Below are 27087 nucleotides of genomic sequence, written 5' to 3'. Positions count from 1 at the left end.
GAACATTGCTAGCCCAAAGCTACATTTTCTTTAACTACCTTCTATAAACAGGCCTAACGTCTACATTTTTTTTGTACAAAGTTGTAGTCACAAAGTCAAGCCCCTTCTCCGTAATAAACACATTTAATTATATTAACATTTGTGTTGCTTTGTGGTTTTCAGAGTGCCTCTATCTGTATTTTTATTCTGGCCACACAACTCTGAGAGGTGGGCAGAGTGAATTTATCCCTATTTTGTAGATGATGCAACGGGTACAGAGAGAATAAGTGATTTGTCCAACTTTGTGTTGCCAATAAATAGTAGAGCTGCAAGGAGCACCTAGTTTCCTGAGGCCTAGTTTAATCCTTTCCACTAAATCATGTTGTAGAAAATACACCGTAACTAAAACCACGTTTGTTGTAGTGCCATTCTTTTCTGTGTAGGGGTTTTTGTATTTTGGTTTGTTTTTTGAGACGGAGTTTTGCTCTTGTTGCCCAGGTTGGAGTGCAATGGCGCAATCTCTGCTTACCTCTGCCTCCTGGGTTCAAGCGATTCTCCTGCCTCAGCCTCCCAAGTAGCTGGGACTACAGGTATGCGCCACCACACCCGGCTAATTTTGTATTTTTAGTAGAGGTGGGGTTTCTCCATGTTGGTCAGGCTGGTCTGGAACTTGTGACCTCAGGTGATCTGCCCACCTCAACCTCCCAAAGTGCTGGGATTACAGGCGTGAACCACTATGCCCAGCCTTCTGTGTGTTTTTCAATTGCAAATGCACACACTCCCCCCATGATAAATCTCTCTAGCAAGCTGAAGGACTTGTGTATTTTCTGTACTATATTTTATAGTGCTTAGGAATGTCTCTGATGCACACTTTTCATTTTAGAGGAAAAAAAGGGAGGGACCTGACGCTTATCTGTGATGACTATGACTATCATTATGCTAGATACATTATCTCATTTAACCCTCTTAACAGCTCGGAGGTGACACCACTGTCACACCCTCTTATTCCTCATAAGGAATCTGAGCATCAGACATCTTTTTTTTTTTTTTTTTTTGAGATGGAGTCTTGCTCTGTCTCCCAGGCTGGAGTGCAATGGTGCGATCATGGCTCACTGTAACCTCCGCCTCCCAGGTTCAAGCGATTCTCCTGCCTCAGCCTCCCCAATAGCTGGGATTACAGGCACCTGCCACCGCGCCCAGCTAATTTTTTTTTTTTTTTTGTACTTTTTAGTAGAGACGGGGTTTCGCCATGTTGGCCAGCCTGGTCTCGAACGCCTGACCTCAGGTAATCTGCCTGCCTCGGCTTCCCAAAGTGCTGGGATTGCAGGCGTGAGCTACCGCGCCTGACCTGAGCTTCAGACATCTTAAGTGACTTGCCCATGTTCATGCAGTAAGTGACAGAATCAGGATTCAAATCCAGGTTCGTCTGACTCTACTAACTATCCCAAACAGTGAACCTGAAGTAGAGCTTAAAGACCACAGGTAGAAGAGTCAGGTGAACCTGGAGGTATTAATTACTAACTATCCCAAACAGTAAACCTCAAGTAGAGTTTAAAGACCACAGAGAGAAGTCAATACCTTGTTTGATATGTTATTAATACATTTCGCCGTTAGGTCCCAAGAACACAGTAATAAGGTATAGTAACTTGAAACATTAAATTACCCAGGTTATGAGATAGGATATAGAAGGGAAAATAGAATTTTTTCTTCAGTAACAAGTTCCTTCCAAACAGTGGTGAGAAACTATTTTAATCCCTTTTATTGCTTATAGTCTGTAACTAATAAATGCTGTGCTTAGTTTGGTACTTCTGTGTCAGACGGTAAATAAGCTGTAATCATCATAGGGCCTCTACTTCCATTATAAATTGAAAAACGATTGAAGTTGGATCCAGGATCAATGTTCAGACTTTGATCACCACCCGACGAACAAGATACCAGAAGAGAGAGACCCGAGGATCAGGTCAAGCCCTGATCCCTCCACTAGCCAAGGATTTCAAGGCCACATCCATTTATAGGGATTAAAAGGTGGTGCCATTGGCTCCTCAAAAAGCTTCGTAATTTCACCAGGCAATGGCTGTCTCCAGTGACTGCAAATTAGAGTTTTATTGAAATCTTTGCGTAAGAGAATGGGCTATACCTTTTCTCGCTCAGGCAAGACCTTTGATAGGTCATGTGCCCTTCTCAGGAAGCCAGCTCATTCCTTTGATACTTAAAGGCAGGGCCAGTGAGCTAACAGTTACTGAATTAACTGCAGGTCAGGCCAGTAGGCTCACCGGACTGGAGAAAGCAGGGCAAGGCCAGGGAGCCACATGGTTCTGACACTGCTGCATGGTTGCAATTTTCAGGAAGTTGGCTCTTTGCACCATTTTCCTCAAATTTTTTCCAAGATGAATGGGGTTTTTTTAAGAGACTAACCTTCACCTTGCAAGAGAATTATCTTCTGTGCAATTTCTTGGAAGCCAGCATGATTCTTTTCATTGCTCTTTAATGATCATTTGGATATTTTTACATCCACAGCAACTTTTACCACACCTGCTAAACCTGTTATCGGTGTTTAATTTATTCTTTATCCTGATGAACCAAACCAAGACCAGAGAACCATCAGTAGTAGAGATTACCTGTCATAAAACACGGAGAAAACCAGGTGCAGGAGAAATGTGATTAAGGAGCATAAGCCCTCTTTTTTTTTTTTTTGAGATGGAGTCTTGCTCTGTCGCCCAGGCTGGAATGCAGTGGCGCGATCTCGGCTCACTGCAAGCTCTGCCTCCCGGGTTCACACCATTCTCCTGCCTCAGCCTCCTGAGTAGCTGGGACAACAGGCACCCACCACCATGCCCGGCTAATTTTTTCTATTTTTTAGTAGAGATGGGTTTTTACTGTGTTAGCCAGAATGGTCTCAATCTCGTGACCTCGTGATCCACCTGCCTCGGCTTCCCGAAATGCTGGGATTACAGTTGTGAGCCACTGCGCCCAGCCTGCATAAGCCCTCTTTTCTGGTTCTGCTTAAGTTATTCACATACTGAACGTAAATAGGAAATGTTTCCTGGCCAATAATAGTAATAGGGTAATAGAACAGGCATGTTGACTGTGGACAAGTCACAGTCATAATAGGAGAAAGTCATGCTTTTGGCCAATATGTTTAGCAGATGATAGAAGATGTAAAAGAGGCCAGGTGTAGTGGTTCATGCCTATAATCCCAGCACTTTGGGAGGCTGGGGCAGGCAGATCACATAAGATCGGGAGTTCAAGACCAGCCTGGCCAACATGGCGAAACCCCATGTCTACTAAAAATAACAAAAATTAGCCTGGCGTGATGGCGTGTGCCTGTAATCTCAGTGCTCAGGAGGCTGAGGCAGGAGAATCACTTGAACTCAGGAGGTGGAGGTTGCGGTGAGCCGAGATCATGCCACTGCACTCCAGCCTGGGTGACAGAGCAAGACTCTGTCTCAAAAACAAACAAAAAGATGTTGTAAGACTCACTTCATGAAGCACATGCCCATCAATCACCTGGCCAGGGTACTCAGCAGACCAAAACCAAGTAGAGGTCCTGATTTGCAGGGGTCCCTTGGCCTTTTGAAAAACGTTTTTTCAACCTGTAATTGATTTGACTTTCAACACGTAGCTGCAGTTCAATGCAGAAATGTTTAATTCACCTGTTTAGAATATGCTTTTCCTGAGGCTTAGCCCTGGATCCTTCGGCACTGGATGTTGGGGAAGGGGGTACGTTTCGGTAAACAATGACAGTGACTTCTGTTTGGAACCATAGTTTCTTTGTTGGAAAGAGCTCAACTCATATAAGGAGTTTGGAACCCCCTACCGGACTTACAACCTCCAACTTCTCTCTAATGAGGCTCTTGGGAGCTGTACAAAAAGGTGAGGCTGGAGTTTGACTGTTGCGTTCTGTTGCTGGTTCCGGGCATTTGGAAAAGTTTCTCTTAGGCTGTTATAGCAAGGCTAAAGAGGAGAGGAAAAAAAATGTTAAAATGTCTGTTGTCTTCCTAGTTTTCCACTTGTCTGTTTTCATTTTGGAGTTTGACATAATTGAAAGCACCAAAGCTAATAACTACCATTTATTCAACAGCTTGTATTTTTTAATACCTACCTCCAACTTTCCCTGGCCCATATTGATTTTGCCTCCTCCCAAAGCCAGAAAGACTCTAAACCTCAAGTTAACCAGTTGTATTAGTCTCCTCCCACTAAAGATTTTAACCACGCACCCAAAACAAGAGTAACAAAATTTGAATCTAGTCAAGTTAAGGGTATTTGATGTTAGTTAGCCTTTATGTGTTTAAAATATGTGCGTGTAAATCTCTGAATTACAGTTCCATCACTCATGCTAACTGGGAAAACTTGAATGACCCGCGGATACTGGCCCTAGTTTCAGTCACTGTAACAAGCCGTATTTCCTTTTGAACAGGCTGGATCAGGTGCAACACCACCATAAGGAAGAGTGGAGTCGGTGGCATCACGATGCTCTTCACAGGGTACTTCGTCCTGTGTTGTAGCTGGAGTTTCAGACGTCTGAGTAAGCCTTTCTATATTTCTAGCCTAAATAACAGGTCCCATTCCGTTATGTGGACCTCGAAGGGATTCTCTGAATTGCTTTTTTTTTTTTTTTTATTTTAACAGCTTTACAGTATCTGACATGCCCTGCTGAATGAGCTATTGCCTGAGGTTTCTGGGGTTTTTTATTTTTTTATTTTTGAGATGCAGTTTCGCTCTTGTTGCCCAGGCTGGGGTACAATGGCATGATCTCGGCTCACCGCAACCTCCGCCTCCTGGGTTCAAGTGATTCTCCTGCCTCAGCCTCTCGAGTAGCTGGAATTGCAGGCATGGGCCACCATACCCGGCTAATTTTGTATTTTTAGTAGAGATGGGGTTTCTCCATGTTGGTCAGGCTGGTCTCAAACTCCTGACCTCAGGTGATCTGCCCACCTCGGCCTCCCAAAGTGCTGAGATTACAGGCGTGAGCCACTGCGCCTGACGGGCTCTGGGGTTTTATTAGAGGCTTGGTTGTAATGGCGTGTATAAGATTTGACTAGAATTCACATAATTGTCCTTGCCCTCCATTTCATGTTTTTTTTTTTTGAGATGGAGTCTTGCTCTGTCACCCAGGCTAGAGTGCAGTGGCACAATCTTGGCTCACTGCAACCTCCGCCTCCCGAATAGCTGGAACTACAGGTGTACGTCACCAGCCTGGCTAACTTTCGTATTTTTAGTAGAGACAGGGTTTTCACCATATTGGCCAGGCTGGTCTTGAACTCCTAACCCCTGGTGATCCACTTTTCTTGGCCTCCCAAAGTGCTGGGATTACAGACATGAGCCACTGCACTCAGCCTTTCTAGCTTTTTTTCCTTCCCTGCCAAAAGGTCAGATACCTAAGAACTGTTTCCTTGCTCCAGTGGAAGGTGCTTTTCCTCGGTGCCTAAGAGCACGTTTTTGGCATTGAAACCAAACACTTTTATACCACAAAAGAAAGGAGGAGGAATAGAATACAGCTGTCACTTACCAATGTGTCTAAGTCTTATTGCTATCTCAGTTAATCTACTTTGAACACTTAAAAACCAAAGTGCCATTCTCCAAGTTTCAGCTTGCACTAAGTCTTACCCACAAGGAAAATACTTTACTTTCATTTCTCTTAATTCAATATATCTTTCTTCATTTTCAAAGTATTGTATTATAAAAATATATCCTTATAGTTAAAAAGACATGATGGGTATCAAAAATACAGTATGTTTGTATAATTAAATTTTTGTGCTGGTTTTGTACAATCAAAAACCAGTATTTTTGGGCCGGGTGCAGTGCCTCATGCCTGTAATCCCAGCACTTTGGGAGGCCGAGGCCAGCAGATCATCTGGGGTCATGAGTTCAAGACCAGCTTGCCCAACGTGGTGAAACCCTGTCTCTACTAAAAATACAAAAATGAGCTGGGCCTGATGGCGGGCGCCTGTAGTCCCAGCTACTTGGGAGGCTGAGGCAGGAGAATTGCTAGAACCCAGGAGGCAGAGGTTGCAGTGAGCCGAGATTACGCCATTGCACTCCAGCCTGGGCGACCAGCGAAACTGCATCTCAAAAAACAAAACAAAACAAAACCACCAGTATTTTTGTACAATAAAAAAAAAGCCCACTTTCAGATGAAAACCTCAGGTATAAAAGTACAAGATAACGATGAACTCTGAAGGCCAACATAATTCACACACTAGACTTCTTTTTTAAAAAAATCACAATTGGATGCTAAATGGGATGTGTTTGATGAAATCAGTGCCTAGCGAGTAGCGGGTAGGTCCGACAGCAGGAACAGGGCAGCAGCACACTCCTGCATGCTGGCTGGAATGGCCTCGCCGCCATCTCTTGTGTCAGACACCTGGCCATGCGTGAGGGAAAGGAGTGCCTTTCTGATCGTCCTGCATAAATGGAGAGGCCCAAAACCAAGAGTCATTTCTCCCACAGAGAAAAGGGCTTTTTCTTAAAGTTTTACCAGTCTGAAAGGGATTGTTTGATAACTAACATTAGTGAACAGAGACTGAAGAAAGTGAAACAAACTCATTGTGCTTAATACTCTATTTCTAAACTTATAAAACAAAAATATAACAGAATGATCTATAGAGGCAAGAGATAGCAACAGTCATTGGAAGTGGCCTCTTGGATCCTTACATTTGTCTCTGTTTATCCAAAGAGCTGCAGCGCTGGCGTAAGTGGTGTTGACCTGGACATCACTTATTCTGGAACAGCAAAGAGCGTACGGTGGAGACGACTGCAATACATACTTAACAATTTAAAAATGTGTAATATGTGGGACAGGGAGAGGGAGTCAAAAAAAAAATAAAGAATAAAATTATTGGAATCTAAAATAATGATACAGGAAGTAAATTTATTATTAACGTAGACAGATCTGGTTCTGTCTGGATGTTCTTGGCTTGCTGTCAAGAACAACTGAGAATTAGAGAAAAACTAGTTTTGTTTAATCATAAAGTTATAATTCAAGGAGATGTGAAGATGACAAAGTTCATCATTAAAATTAAAAAGTTATTTCTCAGTAAAAACCTAGTATCTCATTACCATTCATCTATATGAGATACCAGACTACTACCTATATGTTGATACAGGAGAGTATCTGAATTGGCAGAAAATAAGCCCACATCAGGCCCTTCCCCTTAGGGTCTCTGGGGCCCTTGACCAGATCTTGATAGGTGCGAGAAACACAGGAGCTAAGGATGGGCATTCGAGTTGCAGGTAAGCCTCCGCAAAAAACCTTACAAATATTTTTAAGATGATTTTTAAAATAGCACACTAACTATAATGTTAAATCACATTTTATACATCTTAATTGAGTATAATAGTGACCAGGTGGCTAACTTATCATCTCTTCCTGGAAACTTTTCAGAATCCCACCCCTATCCCTTTCTCAAGAGTTTCTGTGTATTACTGCGAAATTCCTCTCAATTTGTTAGGATTGTTTTTGGCTGGTGGATTTTCTGTGTTTCTTCATCTCATCAAACAATTCAGTGTCTGATTTTTTTACTTCCGCTTTGGCCCATAGAGAGTAACTTGGGGCCGGGCGCGGTGGCTCAAGCCTGTAATCCCAGCACTTTGGGAGGCCGAGATGGGCGGATCACGAGGTCAGGAGATCGAGACCATCCTGGCTAACACGGTGAAACCCCGTCTCTACTAAGAAATACAAAAACTAGCCGGGCGAGGTGGCAGCGCCTGTAGTCCCAGCTACTCGGGAGGCTGAGGCCGGAGAATGGCGTGAACCCGGGAGGCGGAGCTTGCAGTGAGCTGAGATCCGGCCACTGCACTCCAGCCTGGGCTACAGAGCGAGACTCCGTCTCAAAAAAAAAAAAAAAAAAAAGAGAGTAACTTGGATACTTACAGGTAGAAAAAGCTTTGAGGAAATTTAGGCAGCATCAATGGATAAGTGTTTCCCCAACCTCCTTTCTAACATAGAGGGTTAGTTGTATATCACACGCATACACCCCTCTGCCTCAGCTTTGCTTGTGGTATCCTCATCCCAAAATACATGAGGTCAGTTCCTCTTATGTCCCAGCTCTTTTAAAACTACAGGAATGCCGGGTGCAGTGGCTCACGCTTGTAATCCCAGCACTTTGGGAGGCCAAGGCGGGTGGATCATGAGGTCAAGAGTTCAGGATCAGCCTGTGCAACGTGGTGAAACCCATCTCTACAGAAAAACGTAAAAAGTCGCCAAGCTCAGTGGCACATGCCTGTAGTCCCAGCTGCTCAGGAGGCTGAGGCGAGAGAATCCCTTGAGCCCCGGAGGCAGAGGCTGCAGTCAGCTGAGATTATGCCATTGCATTCCAGCCTGGGTGATGGAAGTGTCTCAAAAATCCCAAAAAACCTACAGGAAAGCCACAGCTAGCATATGTTGACTTGTACGTTGTTTCTCTCTCTTCTCAAAGCTGGAATGCTGGGGCTACTTTTAACCTACCTTTTCTATTCCCAGTCCCCTGCTCTTTTCCATCCCTAATGGGAGTAATTTAATTATGCAACAAATTCTCATAGTTAAGGTATTCGGCAATATATCCCTGTATCCTAGAATTCTCTGTAAGGAAAAAGGTTGTGGTTGAGGGAAAGAGTTCTACATTCAGTTATTTTAGTTTAATATTACTAAGAACTTCATTGGAGCCCAGAACAATCTTCCCTGCCGAAAGCTTTGTGCCCATTCTCTGTGAGTGCTCTTTAGGAGAGATGCTTAATGATTCTCTCCACACCTCCCCCTGCGTGCTTACTCAAGACCAGGAACTCTTGAGGTGAGAAGGTAGATGAGAATGACCTTCAATAATATCCTCTTTCCCAGTCCCCCAGTTCCCTCGAGCAGGGGCAGCAGACCACCGTGACCCAGAGACCAAAGCCGCCCACTGCCTTGTTTTTGTACGTAGTCAAAACAAGCCCTGCTCATTTGGTTAGGTGCTGTCCTTGGCTGTTTCACGTGACAACAGCAAAGTCGAGTAGTTGCGACAGAAACCATATGCCCTGAAAAGCTGAAAATATTTACTATCTGGCCTTTACAGAAAAATTGTGCCGACCCCTGCCCTGGAAGAGAACAGTACCCCCGTGTGTTGGTGTGGCGAAGACGACTGGAGATTGCCGCTCTAAAACATGTTTGGATTAGGAAGCACATTTAAGTAGGAGAAGCCTGTTGTGACTTGTCTCTAGTGCCTTCGTGCCCTGTGTTGCCCACTGAATTGCCCCGTAACACCTAAGTGTAGTGGTAGCATAAAGGGATAGCGTGTCACCCCTCAAGGTTATCAGGAACATTTGTATCACTGCTATAAATGAAGTAGTATCACTTGTCATAATCAGAATGCTAAAACATAATGAAAAAGTTTAACTTAGTCACAGTAAATACTTTATATCCCTGAAAATAAGTTCCTTAAAGAGAATAGAACTATTTAATGATCCATCAGTCCTAAAAGGAGATCTGCCTTGTATTGCCAAGTTTAAGGCAAAGGTGAGATCCTGTATTAATAAGAAGACGGCTTTTTTGGTTGACATTGTTAAGTACTAAGAATTGTAACTCACATATAGTAGGAAACAAAAAAAAACTCCCCGCTGACTTCTTTGAATTAGGTACTGAGAATCCACAAATAAAGTAGTGTGGGTAACTTTCAAGAAGCCATTGGAAAGTCTCCACATTCTGGAATTACTTGTAAATGTCTACAGAGTAATGGAAGGAAAGGCTTCCTTATCTGCTCATTGCTGCCATCTGGGTTGGGAAAATAAGTGAAGATGTTTCATCAAGTCCTTCAAGAATCTCTTATTAATGTTCAAAATAGTTTAAGAGCATTGTTGAGTTAAACCGATAGCTGATTGATTATTTTCTGAGATTTAGATCTAAACAAACTCAGCATGATCAGGAAGCACCCCTCACAGCTCCAGGGTGCAATACTGATGTCAACTTGTCTTGTGAGGATACATTTTTCGCTCATATATGTAAAATTGCTATAAGTTCATTTGCACAGCCAGTTCCAATCATGTATGTGGTCACCAGATTAAAAGCTTCATCCAGAAAGACAAGACTCTTCAGAACAAATAGCGGACAAGTCCACGCTTCAGGTGTGAGATGGAGTAACTACTCATCTCTTCACAGAGCCAAGGAAAAACGCTCTAACATGATTTACCATTTTAAACAGCCTTATAAATTTTGTCTCTTAAAATCATGCTCCAGGCTGGGCGTGGTGGCTCATGCCTGTAAATTCCAGCACTTTGGGAGGCCGAGGCGGGCGGATCACTTGAGGTCAGGAGTTCAAGACCAGCCTGGCCAACATGATGAAACCCTGTCTCTACTAAAAATACAAAAATTGGCCAGCTATGGTGGCAGGTGCCTGTAATCCAAGCTACTCGGGAGGCTGAGGCAGGAGAATGGCCTAAACCCAGGAGGCAGAAGTTTCTGAGCCAAGAGCATGCCACTGCACTCCAACCTGGGCAACAGAGCCAGACTCTGTCTCAAAAAAAAGTAAATAAAATAAAATCATGCTCCAGAAGGAGAGGGGGTAAAAGTCGTGTTCTGCCCAGTCTGTGGCATTGGTGAGAGCCCCACTAGGTAAGAAGCAATGCTTAGATCTTGCTTCCAGGCAGCAGCTTGAATTCCCAAATCTTCCTGCAAGGTGCATACAAATGGAGCATGAGAATCCATACACATAATCCGTATTCACCTTCCCATCCATCCTGCAGAAGAGGCATGGTGACACCCAGGCTACTCTCCATGCTTGAGAGGACGTATTAGAAGTACTGTTACTAAAAGTTGAAAATACTCAGGGGCATGCTTGAACACCCCGGTTGTAACTCACACGTGGTCTGTATAAGTGGACTAACCTCAGGGCGGCCTCGTTTAATCCTGAATAATAATATCTGAAAGACTGAGTTTACTTGGGAACGTGTAGTTTTTCTAATGCACATTAAAATTTATTTTAGCTGTTAAAAATGAAATCATTTTATCAGCAGACTCTTTTATGCTTTATGGGGCATCTACATACTACTACCGCCACTCTTCATAATAAAAATATTTGTAAAATATAAAAAATACTCCCCTGAGCTGATCATCTGCCTCTTCTAGAGCCTCACCTGTGAAATGGGTGGGTGTGTCCCTGAGTAAGTTATCCAGTTTACTGGGGCCTCCTTTGTACTGTAATTTGGGGATAATTATTCCTACTTTGTAGACATTTAGTGAGATTAGAAGTCTTATGTGTGTTAACTCCAGCAACATCTGTGACGGTAGGAACTCATTGACAGCAGCTGTTCTAAAGCCTGTAGTATGTGCCATCATACTACATACAAATTCCAACCTTGAACGGAGGAAGAAAGGCCCTACTACAATCCACACACAGATCCAGCCAGCATCTGGGGCTTGCTTTGTGCCGAGTGCCGTGCAAGGTTTTTTGCCTGTGTTTTCTCCTTTTAGATTCAAACAGTCCTGTGACAAAGGTGCTATCCTGCTCATTTTCAAAAAAGAAAACGGGCTTGAGGTAGAGTGATTTGCCTACGTAACTCTGTGCTGTTCATCACATAGCAGCCCCATTGGTTTGAACTGGCATTCAACCCCCCCAAAACCTGACTTCTGGGCTCCATTCTTTTAGACTGCCCTAACTGGGGACTCCAGCTCCAGGCAGGCCAGGCACTTGTCTCTTCACCAAGGTGGGGGTCTAGTTCTTCCTGACACATCACATTGCACTTCTCCATTTCTCCAAAAGGCTCAGCACAGCTGCTACCTCTCCTGTCCCAGTGGATTAAGTTGCCTTGGTATTGGCCTTTCATTATGGCATTACAAGATAGCAATACTGTTGAATGTTACATGTCACTACCTTACCTCCCCAGGATAAGCCTATTTTGTACCATCTACTCCATAATACTCCACACATAAGGCACAGAATATATTCTTAGATTTAAATAAGCCATACAGGGAAGCAGCTGTCATGCTAAAGAAAACCATTTGAGTTAATTGCCAGTTAGTAGCAGCAGCTGAGGCCACATGCAGAGGAATTGCCACATGCAACCCGGAACTGTTGGTAGGAGCTGAGCAAAGTATAATGATCGTAGATTTCCCATAGACTCGAACTTTTGGTTTTTATGTACATTTTGCTCCCGTTTTATGGATAACTCATTCCTGCCAATCTGCCTCCAATCCTGTTGTGTTTTTAGTAGCTCGTTCACTTACAGGATCAAAAGAAAGAAACCTGCATGCCACAGGCTACTTTTGCACCTCACTCATACCCTGCTTAGGATGACAGCAGGCTCACTGTGGAACTTGGAAAACAGAATCCCATTGAGCATCTTCTCCTGACCATGGGTTAGTTTTTAATAACTCCTACCAGTTGAGTCTTACTGTACTTACTGGCATAATGGCCTGGTCTTTGACACAAAAACAGAAAAAGTGAATGGCATGACTTTTTGTAAATTCAGATTTCTAAAGATGTCTAGGGAACCATAGGAGATGGTTAGCCACCTTTGTGAGGAATTGGATGGATTCTGCTTGTTAGTGAAGCTTATTTCAGGCATTCAAGCCCAGCATTACAATCACAGAGAACAAGGCTCTAGATATTGCAAGGCACATAAAAGCAACTGTACAAAAAAGTCAAGGGTTCTGCCTCTCTTACCTGTCATCCCGATAAAACTATTCTCTTGCAGAATGGAGACTGCAAAGCTCAGGACAGTTTAGAAGCTATCAGAATGAAGGTATGATCAAACATGATCTTTTTTTCTTCCCGATAAACCAGAAGATAGCAGAAAAAAGAACCAGGTGCTACATTCCCTCCCTTAACCATACTCTGCCCTCCTGCCAAAAAAGAATCTCAAGGATGTTATGTACAAGTAACTGAAGAGTAGTAGGCAACAAAGCGGGAAATGACTATTCCTTTTGAAGGAACGGTCTTGTCCAACAGGAGATGCCAACAGAATGGTTTACAGTATCCTCTCATTCTCTCCTAATTCACTCTCCCATCTGGTGCAGAAAAGGAGTCATTCTCCAGCTCCCTGATCATTCCTTGCCCTCCCAGCTCTCAGCCCAGCACTAGCCCAGCCCTTTGGGTTCCTTTGCCCACCCTGTGGCACAGGTCCTGCCCTTGACCCCTAATCCCCAGGCAGGAGAGCAGGCACTCTGTTGGGGATGGGGGAAAGCTTCCAAGCTTCCACAGCAGAAATAGGAGGTGCTGAATCCCAGGGCCGGTTGACAAGCTGCAGATAAAGTGAAGCCGTGAGGAAACACATACTGCAGATAGTCCCTCTGTGCAGATACTACAACTTCACAGAGGGCCGGGGTGCTGGCCGTGCGTTTAGGGTGAAACCAAGGTTCAAGATGCCTTCAGTTCCAGTTTTAAGTGCCAAAAGCATACCTTTCAATGAAAATTAGGCTTTCATTGTAAATGGGCTTGTAAATTCCCCACAGTCCCACAGATTGCCTCCCACCTTCTTTCAATGTCCACTCAGAACCAGCAGGGACTGCCTTCCTCCCAGGCCATCACCCACCCGGCGTCCAGTGTTCGGAGTCCCCAGTAGCTGTCAGTAGCTGCCCCAGTGTTGGCGCTGTCTGGCCTCTGTGATACTTAAACAGGTGTCCGACATTCAGTCACCTAGACCAGGGGTCAGAAAGCTTTTTCTATAGAACACCAAACAGTACATATTTTATACCCTGCAGGCCATTGGGTTTCTGTTGCAGCCACTGGACTCTGTCATTGTAAGCACCGGAACAGCCATGGCCCTGTTCCAACAAAACCCTTTATGAGCGCTGGAATTAATTTCACATGTCACAAAATATTTTGATTTTCTTCCCACTTTTTACAAACCATTCTTAGCCCTTCACCTGTACAAAGAAAGGCAGCAGGCTGCACTTGGCCCACAGGCTGTAGTTTGCCAACCCCTGACATAGGCGCTCATCAACACTTGGTGTCTATTGAGAGTGTGTATCTCTCCATAGGGACTGGGCCCAGTTCTCAATCAGGGCCAGCCCTGATTCCAAAAACCACGCATGCTACCCAGTTAGCAGAAGGAAAGCCTCGGGCTGCTCAACAGAGAAGTCCTACCCTACCCACAGCAGAGATCCTAGAAGTTGGAGAGGAGTCTGGGAGGAACAACCACACATACGCGCCCTGCATGCATGATGACTGCCTTTCAAAGGAGAGTGAGGGTTTGCTTGGAGCCATGCAGTGCTGCTGGGTGAGCTTCCCTGGGGAGCAGAAAGGAGTGAGAATAAAGGGATGAGGCACGATGGCACGTGCCTGCCTGCACTCACCTTCGTGTAACTCGGGTTGAATAAAAGATTCATCTTGGGACTAAGGAAAGTGGAGAGAGACGATTACAGCCCAGCTCTTGCCCTCCCATCTTCTGCTCATTAACATGCTCCGCGCCAGCCTGCTGCAGAGTTCATATTTCAGAACCCGGTAGGGAAGGTGCCCTCCCTTAGCCAGGGCGTGAGGGAGAATTACGGAGGACTGCGGAGAAATGGGCGTTAAGTGTCTCTACTCTTAGAACAGTTTGTGAAAAGATCGACACCCATCCCCAGCATGAGTACACATTAAGAGGATGGGTTCGAGTTCTGAGATCGCCAGGGTCAGGCAGCGGTGCCAGGAAAATACTGGGGCAGATGCTTGCCAGACACTTCATTTTCCACCATGGACCAGCAAAGGTATGGAAAGATCTAGAACTAGAAGGCCAGGCCCAGCACTCTGATGGGAGTTGGTAACTGAAAGATCGTACTTACTGAGAAAATCGGCACTTGGGTCCCTCGGGGCAGAAGCCAACTAAATAGTTGAGACACATTATTCTGGGGACATGGCGGTATTTACACAGAGGACCTGCTGGGCAAAAGAGAAAGTGATGAGAAGGATCCGTTTCAGCAAGAGGGGAAAACACATGAAAAAGTTCCCTGGGAAGGGTGTGGATGGTTATCGGGGCTTCACTTAATACGGGTGGATAAATCTTCCCGTCCTTTCCATACCACCCTAAAGTACCCACTTCTAGCCATGAGACAGGGGTGGCGAAAGGGAACCTTGGAATGTGCTGGAGCAGGTGTCAGCTGGCAAGTCCTGATATCGAGTCGGAAGTGTCACTGACATGCTGTGTCCTGGAGGACTTGCGTGGATATGAACCATACTTTGTTGTCTGTTATTTGTTTAGGTATGGGACGTATAGCTGAGGAAAAGCTGACCTGGCTGGGCGGGGTGGCTCACACCTGTAATCCCAGCACTTTGGGAGGCCACGGTGGGTGGATCACTTCAGCCCAGGAGTTTGAGACCACCCTGGGCAACATGGCGAGACTCTGTCTCTACTAAAAATACAAAGATTAGCTGGGCGTGGTGACGCACACCTGTAATCCCAGCTACTTGGGAGACTGAGGCAGGAGAATTGCTTGAACCTGGGAGGCAGAGGTTGCAATGAGCCAAGATCGCACCACTGCACTCCAGCCTGGGTGAAAGAAAAGGAAAAGCTAAACCCACAATCCTACTGATCTTCTCAGCAGCCCTCACCCCCGCCCAGATCCCTAAAACCAATAGCACTAAGAAGTCAGTAAGAAAAACCTATCTGAAGACACAGGAGAGGGAGAAACTCTGTTGCTTAGGGCATGGGAACCCTGCTGGGGGAAGCTGCCTCTTAAATTTGACTGACAGCAATGGGAAAGGTAGGACATGCTTAAGCAACACTCAGGATCCCCCAGGTGGGTAAGTGGAATGCAGAAGAGAATGCATATGAACTAAGCGTTTCCTGTGGGCCTCACCCTGTGTCAAGAGCTTCCTGTGGTTCAGTAACTTGGAGAAGGGCATGCAGCTGATACATGCTGAAGGTAGGATTTGAACCCAAGTCAGTCTGCCCCAAGAAGCCTGTTATGGCCCCACACCAGGCTGTGTTTTGTGTGTCACGGCAGAGCTGGAGAACTACAGAAAGGCCTTCTGTTGGGGTTCCAGCAAGGCACAGACTCATCGGGACAATGGCCCCTCCCCTGCTGAGAGCCCCCACACCCTGATCCCCACAACCCCTAGGGCTCCCTGGCTTCCAAGGCCTCACCGTCCTTGCAGAAACCTTGGTCATACCAAGGACAGTCCTGGGACTTGAAAGCTGGCTTCACATGGAGGAAGGGACACTCCTTGTTGCTGCAGTCACCTGAAAATCCCAGCACTCTTTGTAGAAGCAGTTTCTCTTTGTGGTCACTTCTGTGTCCCCAAACCAGATTGACCTTGCCCCTCACATACACAGAAGACACTGGCCTTTATTCTGGGAGTCACCAGCTTTTTGAAGACGGCGAGTATGTCTAATCCCTTCTGCAGTCTAAAGAGGGTGCATCCAAGTCTTATTTGTTAAGCAGGGCATGGTCGGAATATATGCCTCTGGAAGAGTAAGAGTGGGGGTAGGACCCCAAATGGAAAAGGAGGCATTGGAACTGAAGGCAGTTGGAGGCTAGCAGGAACAAGGAGAGCCAAGAAGACCTGCGACATTAAGTGGAGATAGTTCTATGTTGCTGTAACTGAAGCCCCCTCTTCATCTCTACTACAAAACCCATGCTGCCTGCAGAGCCTAGGGAGGCTGTTCCCCTTGGTGGAAATGCAAAGAAAAGCAGAGCCCTGCTCAAGTTGGCACAGGTATGAAAAGAAACACTCTGCAGAGTGGATACCTGCAGTTATACTAAGCCTGCGTCATCATCTCTCTATGGATTAGACCAAGTCTCCGGTTTAGTTTATTTCCTACAACGAGCCAGCTCAGTGGGCCTGGGCTACCCAGGTGCTACTATTATTATTATTATTATTATTATTATTTTATTATTTTGAGATAGGGTTTTACTCTGTCGCCCAGGCTGGAGTGCAATGGTGCGATCTTGGCTCACTGCAACCTCTGCCTCCCGGGTTCAAGCGATTCTCCCAACTCAGCCTCCCGAATAGCTGGGAATACAGGTGTGCACCACCACACCTGGCTAATTTTTATATTTTTAGTAGAGACGGGGTTTTACCATATTGGCCAGTCTGGTCTCAAACTCCTGACGTCAGGTGACCTCAGGATCACCACCTCGGCCTCCCAAAGTGCTAGGATTACAGGCATGAGCCACTGTTCCTGGCCTAGGGGTACTTTCCTTCAGGCAAAACCTTGCTCTGTAGAGGCCTAGCGTATAAAATAGATCTTCTTGGAGCAATTTGAAAATCAGTGGAATATATGCAATGATGCTCCTTCAGCTCTGAAAAGCACTGACTTGTAGATAAGGAGGATGAAGTTGGAAAGATTCGTGAGTTCTCAACTTGAATGAAGCGAAAGTGGGATGAATCTTCCCCCGTGCTTCCTTCAGAGCTGTCTTCCTAAGACAAATTAAGAGGGCTCTTAATTTTCTCTGTCTCAGAGAAAAAAAAAAAAGAGAGAGTACCCCCGATTCCTAAGAGTTTAAAACCACCATTCTTTCCCAGCCCCTTCATTTCACAGAGAATGCCAGGGCTCAGAGACGGGAAAAGGCCACATCCATTTCATTCAGCTTCCTCACATTCATGAAGGGTTCATTTGCTCATTGTCAGTGTACAGCACTGGGCAGAATGCTGACTCTGCGCTTGAGCTTTCTAATGAATCAAAGTGACATCACCCACTAGGTGATGCTAGCCGGCATTTGATGGATGGAGATAACAAGAAGTCATCTACGCTGGTTGCCGTTCTGCTGGGCGCACGTCGCTGCATTCCTGGCCTGGCCAGCAGGTGGCAGCAGCACCTCAGCCTTCAGTCCGCCTTTCAGAGACGGGGGGTACTGGGCTGAAGACCTCAGACAGCAGGCGCTTCCAGTGACTCTTTCCCACTCCCACACCTCCCCAACAACACCAATTACACTGATCATCACTTTGATATTCGAAAGCCATATGCGTTCATTTACTGTAAGAACCGTAGATTATATCTTGTAATCATGGGCTTACAAGTCTGTCCCCTACTAATTGGAGTTATCTGGGGGCCGAGGGGGACCTGGTCCTGTTCCTGTATCCATGCCCAGGAGCACCTGATCAAGGCTATTGAAGGAATAACTAAGTAGGTGGCATTTTATTACTAAAGTCACAGAATGTTAGGCAGTGACCAAGGGGAGCTTGGATAAACATTGTCCTTTCAGGGCAGACCTGGGGGCAGCTCTCAGGAACTGCCATGCCTTCGCCTTCCAGGAGCAGGCAGGAAATGGAATATTAGCCTGGGAGGGGCTCTGACTGGCCTAGGTGATGCTTTGCCTCCTTCTCAGGTACCCAGGACCCTCCCATTGGCACTAACGAGGAGTAGCCACTTGGGAGGCCCTGAAGCTGGCTCCAGCCACATTTGGAAGCCAAGCCTCCCGAGTCAGGGGCGTCTAGGGGATTCTGCCAGCTCTCTCCTTGCAGGTCACTCTTTTTGGAATACAGTTCGAAAACCACGGAACTAGATCATCCGTAAGGCTCCTTCCAGCTCCGAAAAGCTCTGAGCCGTAGAACTGTATTGTGAAGGGTGACACCTGAAGCACATTCACAAATTCCTTTCTTAGATAAGTGGGAAAGTGGCTGCAGCTGCCCCATAAACAGTCCCTTGATTAAAAGGTCAAAGGAGGCCGGGCCCGGTGGCTCACGCCTGTAATCCCAGCACTTTGGGAGGCCGAGGCAGGCGGATCACCTGAGGTCAGGAGTTCAAGACCAGCCTGGTCAACATGGCAAAACCCAGTCTCTACTAAAAATACAAAACTTAGCCGGGCATGGTGGTGGTGGGTACCTGTAGTTCCAGCTACTCAGGAGGCTGAGGCAGGAGAATCGCTTGAACCTGGGAGGTGGAGTTTGCAGTGAGCCAAGATCACGCCACTGCACTGTAGCCTGGGGGACAGAGTGAGACCCTGTCTCAAAAAATAGATAGATAGATAGATAGATAAAATAAAAGGACAAAGGATGCCTTGAAGCCAGAGGGAGGCAAGATGCTGGTTGAGGCTTGACCACACAAGATGATTTTAGGTGCCAGACTTCTGAACCTCATGGATTTATGTTCACAGTTACCTTTGATTTCCAACAAGTGATGCTAGTTCTCCATTCATGGAAACAATGCAAAGTTTCTTCTAAAGTAAGAGTTAAAATAGCAGGACCGTTGGAAGAGCAGACAGTGGCACAGGGGCTTTGAGGGTACAGCAGGCATCGTGAATGTGGCTCTGAAGGCCTGATGTTCAGGAAGTTCTAGCCGGGGCCTGAGAGATGGCTCACTGAGACATTTCCAAATAGCCAGGCTGGGTGTGTGACGAACCAGGACTGGGGAGAGCAACAATGCCCTCTTCCCTTTTGGGGGTAACTGGTAAGCACCTTGATCCTGGGGGCAGTAAAGGGCAGGGACTTCAGGGTGTACTACTGCTTGTCTGGGGGTTTGGAGAACAGGCACCCGAGGCTCAGACAGGTCTCTCCGGCCTAGGGACATGTTCAGCCTCCTCTGCGCGGCCCCCTCCTCTAGAAACCTTCTTCCCATTTCACAGCCCACACTGCCACCCTCCACGGTGAGGCGCCGAGCCAGGAGGAGGCCTTACCAAACTTGGAGTAGAAGTAGCACTCGGGCATCCTGGTGATGTCATACTGGTGCAGGAACTTGCAGTGGTCACCCTTCTTGCACAGCCCCCGGAGCCAGTGCTTACACACCACCATCTTCTCCCCTCGGTCATGTCGGAAGGGGCAGAGTTTCCCTGGAGATGCCAGAGCACCTGGCTGGGAGGCCTCTCATCCACAACCTGGGCCCGGCTCAGCCCTCCCGGGGATTCCCCAGGAGGGTACCCGACTCAGTCCCCAGCAACTCTCCCCTTATCCCTTCACCTGGACCCTGTAGGGGCAAGAACTGGGGGCCGAGGCAGCATGAAGGGCAAGCTCTTCTTTTGAGACAGAGTCTCGCTCTGTTGCCCACGCTAGAGTACAATGGCGTGGTCTCAGCTCACTGCAACCTCCACCTCCCGGGTTCAAGTGATCCTCCTGCCTCAGCCTCCCAAGTAGCTAGGATTACAGGTGCCCACCACCACACCTGGCTATTTTTTTTAATTTTTAGTAGAGACAGGGTTTCACCGTGTTGGCCAGGCTGGTCTCAAACTCCTGATCTCAGGTGATCCATCTGCCTCAGCCTCCCAAAGTGCTGGGATTATAGGCATGAGCCACTGTGCCTGGCCAGGGCAAGCTCTTCTTAATGCACAGCTGTTTCCGCTACCACACCTTTGCCCATCCTTCCCGTCTAACTGGCGTGTCATGCCCTTCTCCAGGGAAGCACCTGGGCTCAGAACAGCTGCCTCCTTTTCATTCCCACAGTGCTTAACAGCCCCTCTCATCCTGCCAGGGAGCAGGGCCAGGCTTTCCAGCCCAGAATCCCCACACCCAGCCCAGCCCCTGGCACATAGTAAGTGCTCAGTTAGGGCACGTTGAATTCCCATCTTCAAAAACACCAAATGTTATGCTTCCCGATTCCAGAGACCTAACAGGGTGACAGAAGAGCCAACTTTGTAATGATTTATAAGTAATATTCCATGGAAATGTTACAGTTAACTGTTTTATCATCATCACTCAAGTCTGCATTGCTATTAGCAGGAAGGACACCCAGTTCCTAAGTTTCTTTCTCTTTATATTCATTCATTCATTTTGAGACAGGATCTTACTCTGTTGCCCAGGCTGGAATGCAATGGCACAGTCATGGCTCACTGTAGCCTCAAACTCCTAGACTCAGGCAGTTCTCCCATCTCAGCCTCCCGAGTAGCTGGAACTACAGGCATGCACCACCACACTGAGCTAATTTTTTTTATTTTTTGTAGAGACGGGGCTTTGCCATGTCCCAGGCTAGCAGTTCCTGAGTTTCTAAGCAGGTCCAGCCTCATGCCTGGCCAGTTCTCTGACGTAATTTGGGGTGTAGGGGAGGTGTTATTTCCATTTTTCCTTTTAAAAAAAAATTTTTTTTTTATGTTTTGTAGAGATGGGGTCTCGCTATGTTGCCCAGGCTGGTCTTGAGCGATCCTCCAGCCTCTGCCTCTCAAAGTGCTGGGATTACAAGTGTGAGCCAACTCTCCTGGCCAAGGTGCTCTTTTTAAATAACCCCTACCCTCCACTGCTGGCCATTGAATTGCTTGGTTCTGACCTTCCACCACAATAGCTTTCTTTCTTTGCAAAAGGGTATTGCTAGGAACCGCTGATCTAGGGACTGGATGGGCTGAGCTGAGGAGACGCCACGCAGCCCACATTTGAGCCTGCAGGGTCCTGGGTGCACAAGCCCTTGGGTGACCAGTGATCTCATTTCCCTTCTCCCTGCATGGTCCAGGGCTGGCTCCAAGACAAACAAGGCAGGTGGGCGACCCTGGTCCCAGGTCCTCCTTGCCCAGTCCCCTCCAGCCCCCCAGCTTCCAGGGACAGAGTCATTTGGATCAGAAAGCATGTCCTAAACTCTCACACCAGGAAGCTTTCTTAACCCAAATGTATAGGCAAGCAAGACTGGGAAACCCTAACATTGGAAGCCAGTTTGTGTGTGTGTGTTTTTTTTATTTTGGGCAGTTGTATATTTCTGTGGGAAGAGCCTCTACGTGAGCCAAGAGCCAGAAGAAAAGTTGAAAACTCTTGTATTTGAGTCAGGCCTTCCCAGAATGGCTGCATTTGAGGAGAGGGGCCTAGGAAGAGGGCACTGACCCAAAGTCAGGGCAGGAGAGAAGTGGAGGATGCTTTTTGACAGCATTTAAAAGACGGTGGCTGGCCGGGCGCGGTGGCTCAAGCCTGTAATCCCAGCACTTTGGGAGGCCGAGACGGGCGGATCACAAGGTCAGGAGATCGAGACCATCCTGGCGAACCCGGTGAAACCCCGTCTCTACTAAAAAATACAAAAAACTAGCCGGGCGAGGTGGCGGGCGCCCGTAGTCCCAGCTACTCGGGAGGCTGAGGCAGGAGAATGGCGTGAACCCGGGAGGCGGAGCTTGCAGTGAGCTGAGATCCGGCCACTGCACTCCAGCCTGGGTGACAGAGCAAGACCCTGTCTCAAAAAAAAAAAAAAAAAAAGACGGTGGCTAGTGCTACCTCAGAGCACAGGGAATGGATGAGACAATTGACCAGTTTCCAAACTGAGTCAGGGCATGGGACTGGGGAAGAAGGAGGCCTCCTGTCTAGCTAGGAAGAAAACAAGAAAAACATCAAGAAGCTGGAGCCTCCTGGGAATGCACAGGCCAAAGCTCAGACACATGCCCATCCCAGCAAGGCAGAAAGAAAGAAAAATCCCTTACCAGGCAGCCTGATTACCCTGATGCGAACTGCAAACTACGAAGACTGCTGCTGAGGTGGGGAAATCTTAGGGGAGCGGCAGGCTGCTCGGTGGATCCACCCACTTACCCTTTGTCTACCTGTAAGTCTAAAATTCTGCTCCATGGCTGGGCATGGTGGCTCATGCCTGTAATCCCAGCACTTTGGGAGGCCCAGGCAGGTGGATCACCTGAGGTCAGGAGTTTGAGACCAGTCCAGCCAACATGGCAAAACCCCATCTCTACTAAAAATACAAAAATTAGCCGGGCTTGGTGGTGGGCGCCTGTAGTTCCAGCTACTCGGGAGGCTGAGGCAGGAGAATCGCTTGAACCCGGGAGGCGGAGGTTGCAGTGAGTCGAGATCACACCACTGCACTCCAGCCTGGGCGACAGAGCGAGACTCCATCTAAAAATAAATAAAATAAAAATAAAATTCCGCTCCATCCCAATTTTCCCTTCCCAGGTGCAAATGTGACACCCTGTCCCAAGCCAGGCAGAGCCCCTGCTGGGTGTAGCTCAGACAGACCCTACACTCACCCGGTTCGGAGCCCAGGCCTGCCCAGTAACTCACCTTTCTCACAGAGCCCTTTAGCGAAGAAGTTGCACACAGCTGAGGCCGACTCTGGAAGAAGAAAAGGGAACGGAGAAGGTAGCTTCCCCAGAGGCTGCAGCTGTCCCAGGAGCCTCCACCTCCTATTGGCATGTCCCACCTAGACTTCCCCCAGGCTCTGGCCTGTGGGCCCTCAAATCTGGGCCCTGTAGAGGTTAACCTTCAGAGCCAGCCAGCAGACCTCAACCCTTAACCCCCCAACTCTGAAACAGAGGAGCTCGAGGTGCTCAAGGCTGGCCCAGGAGCTCGGAAGGCCAGTGTGGCTTCTCTCAATTTATCGTCTCTCTGTGCCTCTCTCAGTGTGGAAAATGGGTTGCCCCGAAGCCACAGGAGAGAGAGACAGAGAAGGGGCCGTTGCATCAGGGAGTTGAGCAGAGAGACCTGTAGAGAAGGTAGGGGGAGGGAGGCCAGGTGCGGTGGCTCACACCTGTAATCGCAGCACTTTGGGAGGCCAAGGCGGGTGGATCACGAGGCCAGGAGATAGAGACCACCCTGGCTAACACGGTGAAACCCCGCCTGTGGTAAAAATACAAAAACTAGCCAGGCGTGTGGCGGGCGCCTGTAGTCCCAGCTACTCGGGAGGCTGAGGTAGGAGAATGGCGTGAACCCGGAGGTGGAGCTTGCAGTGAGCCAAGATGGCGCCACTGCACTCCAGCCTGGGCGACAAAGCGAGACTCCACCTCAAAAAAAAGAAAGCGGGGGAGGTAGGGGAGGGATCGTGGCCCCATCCTCACTCACTGTCCATGCCCGGGAAAGGCAGGAGCCCAGTGCCCTTCTGCATCTCGACATCCTCCTCGAAGGCGAAGGTGAACCGCTCCAGCCCCGCAATGACCTCTTGCATCTTCCATCTCTGGCTGGGGCTGCGGAAGCTGCCGGAACCCAGGCAGGTGGGCCCGATATAGCTCATCAGAGGCCCTTAAGGGGCCAGCGCCCAATGCCTCACCCCAGGGTGCCAGAGGCCAGGTGACTGCAAGCGACTCTCCAGCCTGGGCTGTGTAAGAGTGGGGCCCAGCTGCCTCACCCCGCCCACCCAGTGCAGGGGCAGACACCCCAGGGCCCCTCGCCCCCACACTGTGTACACAAGGCCCACTCGGGTAGGGAGGGATTCGCAGAGCCCCACAAACTGCTTATCTCTGCATGTTACCAAACACAAACGTGGCGTGCACGCAGACATTACCAAACCTGGGCTCATACTTTGTCCATGAAGACACCGCCACAGGTTAGCAAAGCGTTGCACAAACCAACCGCAGCCAGGCTGTTATTCTGCCAGAGCTGGGGGTGGTGGGGATGTGCAGAGGGAGGGAGCCGTCCCACCTCCCTGCTTCTTCCCATCAGGGAAGGGGTCTCCCTCTGGGACCCCTGACCCCGTTTTCTGGCCTGAGTGACAAGCCCAGAGTGAGCTCTTCACGGGAGACAGGGAAAAGGAATGAAGAGCAGAGGAATCGGAAACAGTTGGATGAATGGCGCTTTGTTTACCTCGCACACAATCGCCAGCTTGGCTGGAGGGCGGAACCGACCCAAGGCCAGGGCGGCCTCCCAGCCAGGATTCCACAGGGCCACCCAGTGCCACCCCACCCCTGAGAAAGTGCTTTATAAATGAAATCTCTATGCAAATGTTGTTTTATTATTATTACACCACCCCTGCCTGCAGGGCTGGGGACATCTGAAAATGCTTTCAAACGAGCATGTTAGGGCTCTAATTAGACCAGGCTCCCCCCTCCCCCTGCTCTTGGCCCCAAACTGGCCTTGCCTCTAACTAGAGCTGCTGTTCTCAGTCACATTGGCCTTTGATGCCCGTAGAACCAGAACCCAAACGCCCTCCTTTCTGGGTGCCCAGACCCAGCGGGGAGAGGTGGGCAGCCTGCAGGCTCTCATCTGGGCCAACATGAATGAGCCTGCTGGCTGTTGTTCCCCATGGCTGTCACTCCTAGATCTGTTCTTTTGAACTCCAGATCAGAAAATAAAATAGCTGGAGAGATAGACGCCTGGAGCCGAGGCAGGACTGGGAGGAGCAGGGACAAGATCCAAGAGTTTCCAGAAGCTCAAGCCTCTGACTGCATCCTGGGACAGGCAGAGGGACCCAGCTCCAGGGCTGCTAGAGGGTGGGGCTGAGGGGGTCCCTGGGGTAGAAACCCTGGTTCTCTTGGCCTTAGTTGTGTGTGTTGATTAGTCCTCCCAAGAATGCATTCATCTGTCAACACAGGCTCATTAGAGGCTCACAGTAGCCTGGCAGCGCATGCAGGACTGATGAGGGCATCAAAGCCCAGGGAGGCCAAGGGCACGTGGTTTGGGAGGTGATACAGATGCGGTTCAAATCTGGGTCTCTTGATGATTTTCTTCCCTAAACATCCCTGAGCATCTATGCACTAGGGTCACATCCCTACCCTCAGAGATGACCCTGTCAAGGAGGGGACATTAGCCATTCACACAATAATGAGATGGAGGCACAAGGGACCCAGCAGGGCAGGAAGGGGTGGCAGGGAGCACTCTTAACGGAGAGTCATGATGATGGGGAGAGCACGTTCTGGAAGAAGGCCAGCAATATGAAGGTTGGGGCATGGAGCAATGTGCAGACTGAGGAAGCGCTCAAGGGTTTGGTTTGGCAGAAGTGGGGGTAAAGAGGGGGAATGGGGGCAATGAGGCTGAAGAGCTGAGAAGGGACCCAACTCTGGGAGGCCTGCTGGGGCCAGCTTTTTGGGGGAGTGATCGTGAAGGTAGCAGAGCCACCGCAGGGCTCTGAGAACTGTACATGGCTCTCTGAGGGATGGTCAGGGGAAGACTGGACGGGGGCTGCTTAGAGGATGCATTTTTTTCTTTTTTTTTTTTTTTTTGAGACAGAGTCTTGTTCTATTGCCCAGGCTGGAGTGCAATGGCATGATCCTGGCTCACTGCAACCTCTGCCTCCCGGGTTCAAGCAATTCTCCTGCCTCAGCCTCCCGAGTAGCTGAGATTATAGGTCCACACCACCACACCCAGCTAATTTTTGTACTTTTAGTAGAGACAGGGTTTCGCCATATTGGCCAGGCTGGTCTCGAACTCCTGACCTCAGGTGATCTGCCTGCCTCATCCTCCCAAAGTGCTGGGATTACAGGAATGAGCCACTGCGCCCAGCCTGGCATGAGAGCCCTGGGGATACAGCCCAAAGATCTTTCTGCTACTCTGGTGGCCTGCAAGAGTTAATTGATGAGGGATGAACATGAAGGAGACTCTTGGCTAAGACTCCTCCCTCCATCACCCCAGCTTCTCTCCTCCTCCACCAGGGCTTCCCATCCCACCTCTAGGTGCCTGGCCAGCAGAGGTGTGTGGTGGGTGTCACATGGATGAAATCCCTTCTCCTAGTGGGTCATCATTAGTTTGGCACACAAACAACGGGGCTTGCATTCATAGTTTTTGCTTATTCAAAACACCTTCTGCAGTAAATCGAACTGGCTACCCAAAAAGTCTAGGTCCAGGCCAGGTGCAGTGGCTCACACCTGTAATCCCAGCATTTTCAGAGGCCAAGGTGGGAGGACTGCTTGAGCCCAGGAGTGCAAGACCAGCATGGGCAACAAAGCAGGACTCCCATCTCTATAAAAAATTTAAAAATTATTAAGTGGGCATGGTGGTGCATGCCTGTAGTTCCAGTTACTTGGGAGGCTGAGGCAGGAGGATTACTTGAGTCCAGGAGGTTGAGGCTGCAGTGAGCCATGATTGCACCACTGCACTCCGGCCTGGGTGACAGCAAGACCCTTTTTTCAAAGAAAAAAAAAAAAAAAAGGCCGGGCTTGTTGGCTCACTCATGTCTGTAATCCCAAGAACTTCGGGAGGCCAAGGTGGGTGGATCAGCTGAGGTCAGGAGTTCAATACCAGCCTGGCCAACATGGTGAAAACCTGTCCCTATTAAAAATACAAAAAATTGACTGGGCACAGTGGCTCATGCCTGTAATCCCAGCACTTTGGGAAGCCAAGGTGGGCGGATCATCTGAGGTTGTGAGTTCGAGACCAGCCTGATCAACATGGAGAAACCTGGTCTCTATTAAAAATACAAAATTAGCCAGGCATGATGGTGCATACCTGTAATCCCAGCTACTTGGGAGGCTGAGGCAGGAGAATTGCTGGAACCCCGGGAAGTAGAGGTTGAGGTGAGCCGAGATCACACCCGGCTAATTGTATATTTTTGGTAGAAATGGGGTTTCTCCATGTTGGCCAGGCTGGTCTCAAACTCCCGACCTCAGGTGATCCACCTGCCTTGGCCTCCCAAAGTGCTGGGATTACAGGCATGAGCCACTGTGCCTGGCCAACCTCACCCCTTTTACAG

At 48.2% G+C, this 27087-nt stretch overlaps 2 protein-coding genes across 11 annotated transcripts in view; one reads left to right on the top strand and one right to left on the bottom strand.

Annotated features, from left to right (window-relative positions):
- The window catches only part of C16H17orf80 (chromosome 16 C17orf80 homolog), a 17274-nt gene extending 6333 nt beyond the window's left edge, over positions 1-10941 (top strand). For 4 of the 9 annotated variants that reach the window (XM_050765738.1, XM_050765737.1, XM_050765740.1 and 1 more), the window contains exons 4-5: positions 4397-4504; positions 9009-10941. In XM_050765738.1, coding sequence (XP_050621695.1) covers positions 4397-4504; positions 9009-9109 — 209 coding nt within the window. In that variant the 3' untranslated portion in view covers positions 9110-10941. Of the gene's footprint in view, positions 1-3745; positions 3853-4396; positions 4505-6655; positions 7526-9008 lie in introns of those variants that run through there. The other 5 variants (XM_050765744.1, XM_050765741.1, XM_050765746.1 and 2 more) reach the window with 4 other exon arrangements.
- Positions 3603-27087, bottom strand: CPSF4L (cleavage and polyadenylation specific factor 4 like). 2 transcript variants are annotated; one of them, XM_050765766.1, is made up of 7 exons: positions 23529-27087; positions 22752-22802; positions 19463-19615; positions 15991-16086; positions 14690-14783; positions 6634-6701; positions 3603-3933 (listed from the first exon to the last, which is right to left on the bottom strand). In XM_050765766.1, the coding sequence occupies exons 1-7, from the start codon at positions 23695-23697 to the stop codon at positions 3923-3925; spliced, it is 642 nt and encodes a 213-aa protein (XP_050621723.1). In that variant the 5' UTR covers positions 23698-27087; the 3' UTR covers positions 3603-3922. The 2 variants fall into 2 exon arrangements, with proteins under 2 accessions (XP_050621723.1, XP_050621721.1); XM_050765764.1 differs by lacking the exon at positions 15991-16086 and having other exon boundaries at positions 23529-23646.

Source organism: Macaca thibetana, chromosome 16 (genome assembly GCF_024542745.1).
Source record: "Macaca thibetana thibetana isolate TM-01 chromosome 16, ASM2454274v1, whole genome shotgun sequence".
Taxonomy (NCBI): Eukaryota; Metazoa; Chordata; class Mammalia; order Primates; family Cercopithecidae; genus Macaca; species Macaca thibetana.
This window is presented reverse-complemented; position numbering and strand designations above follow the sequence as displayed.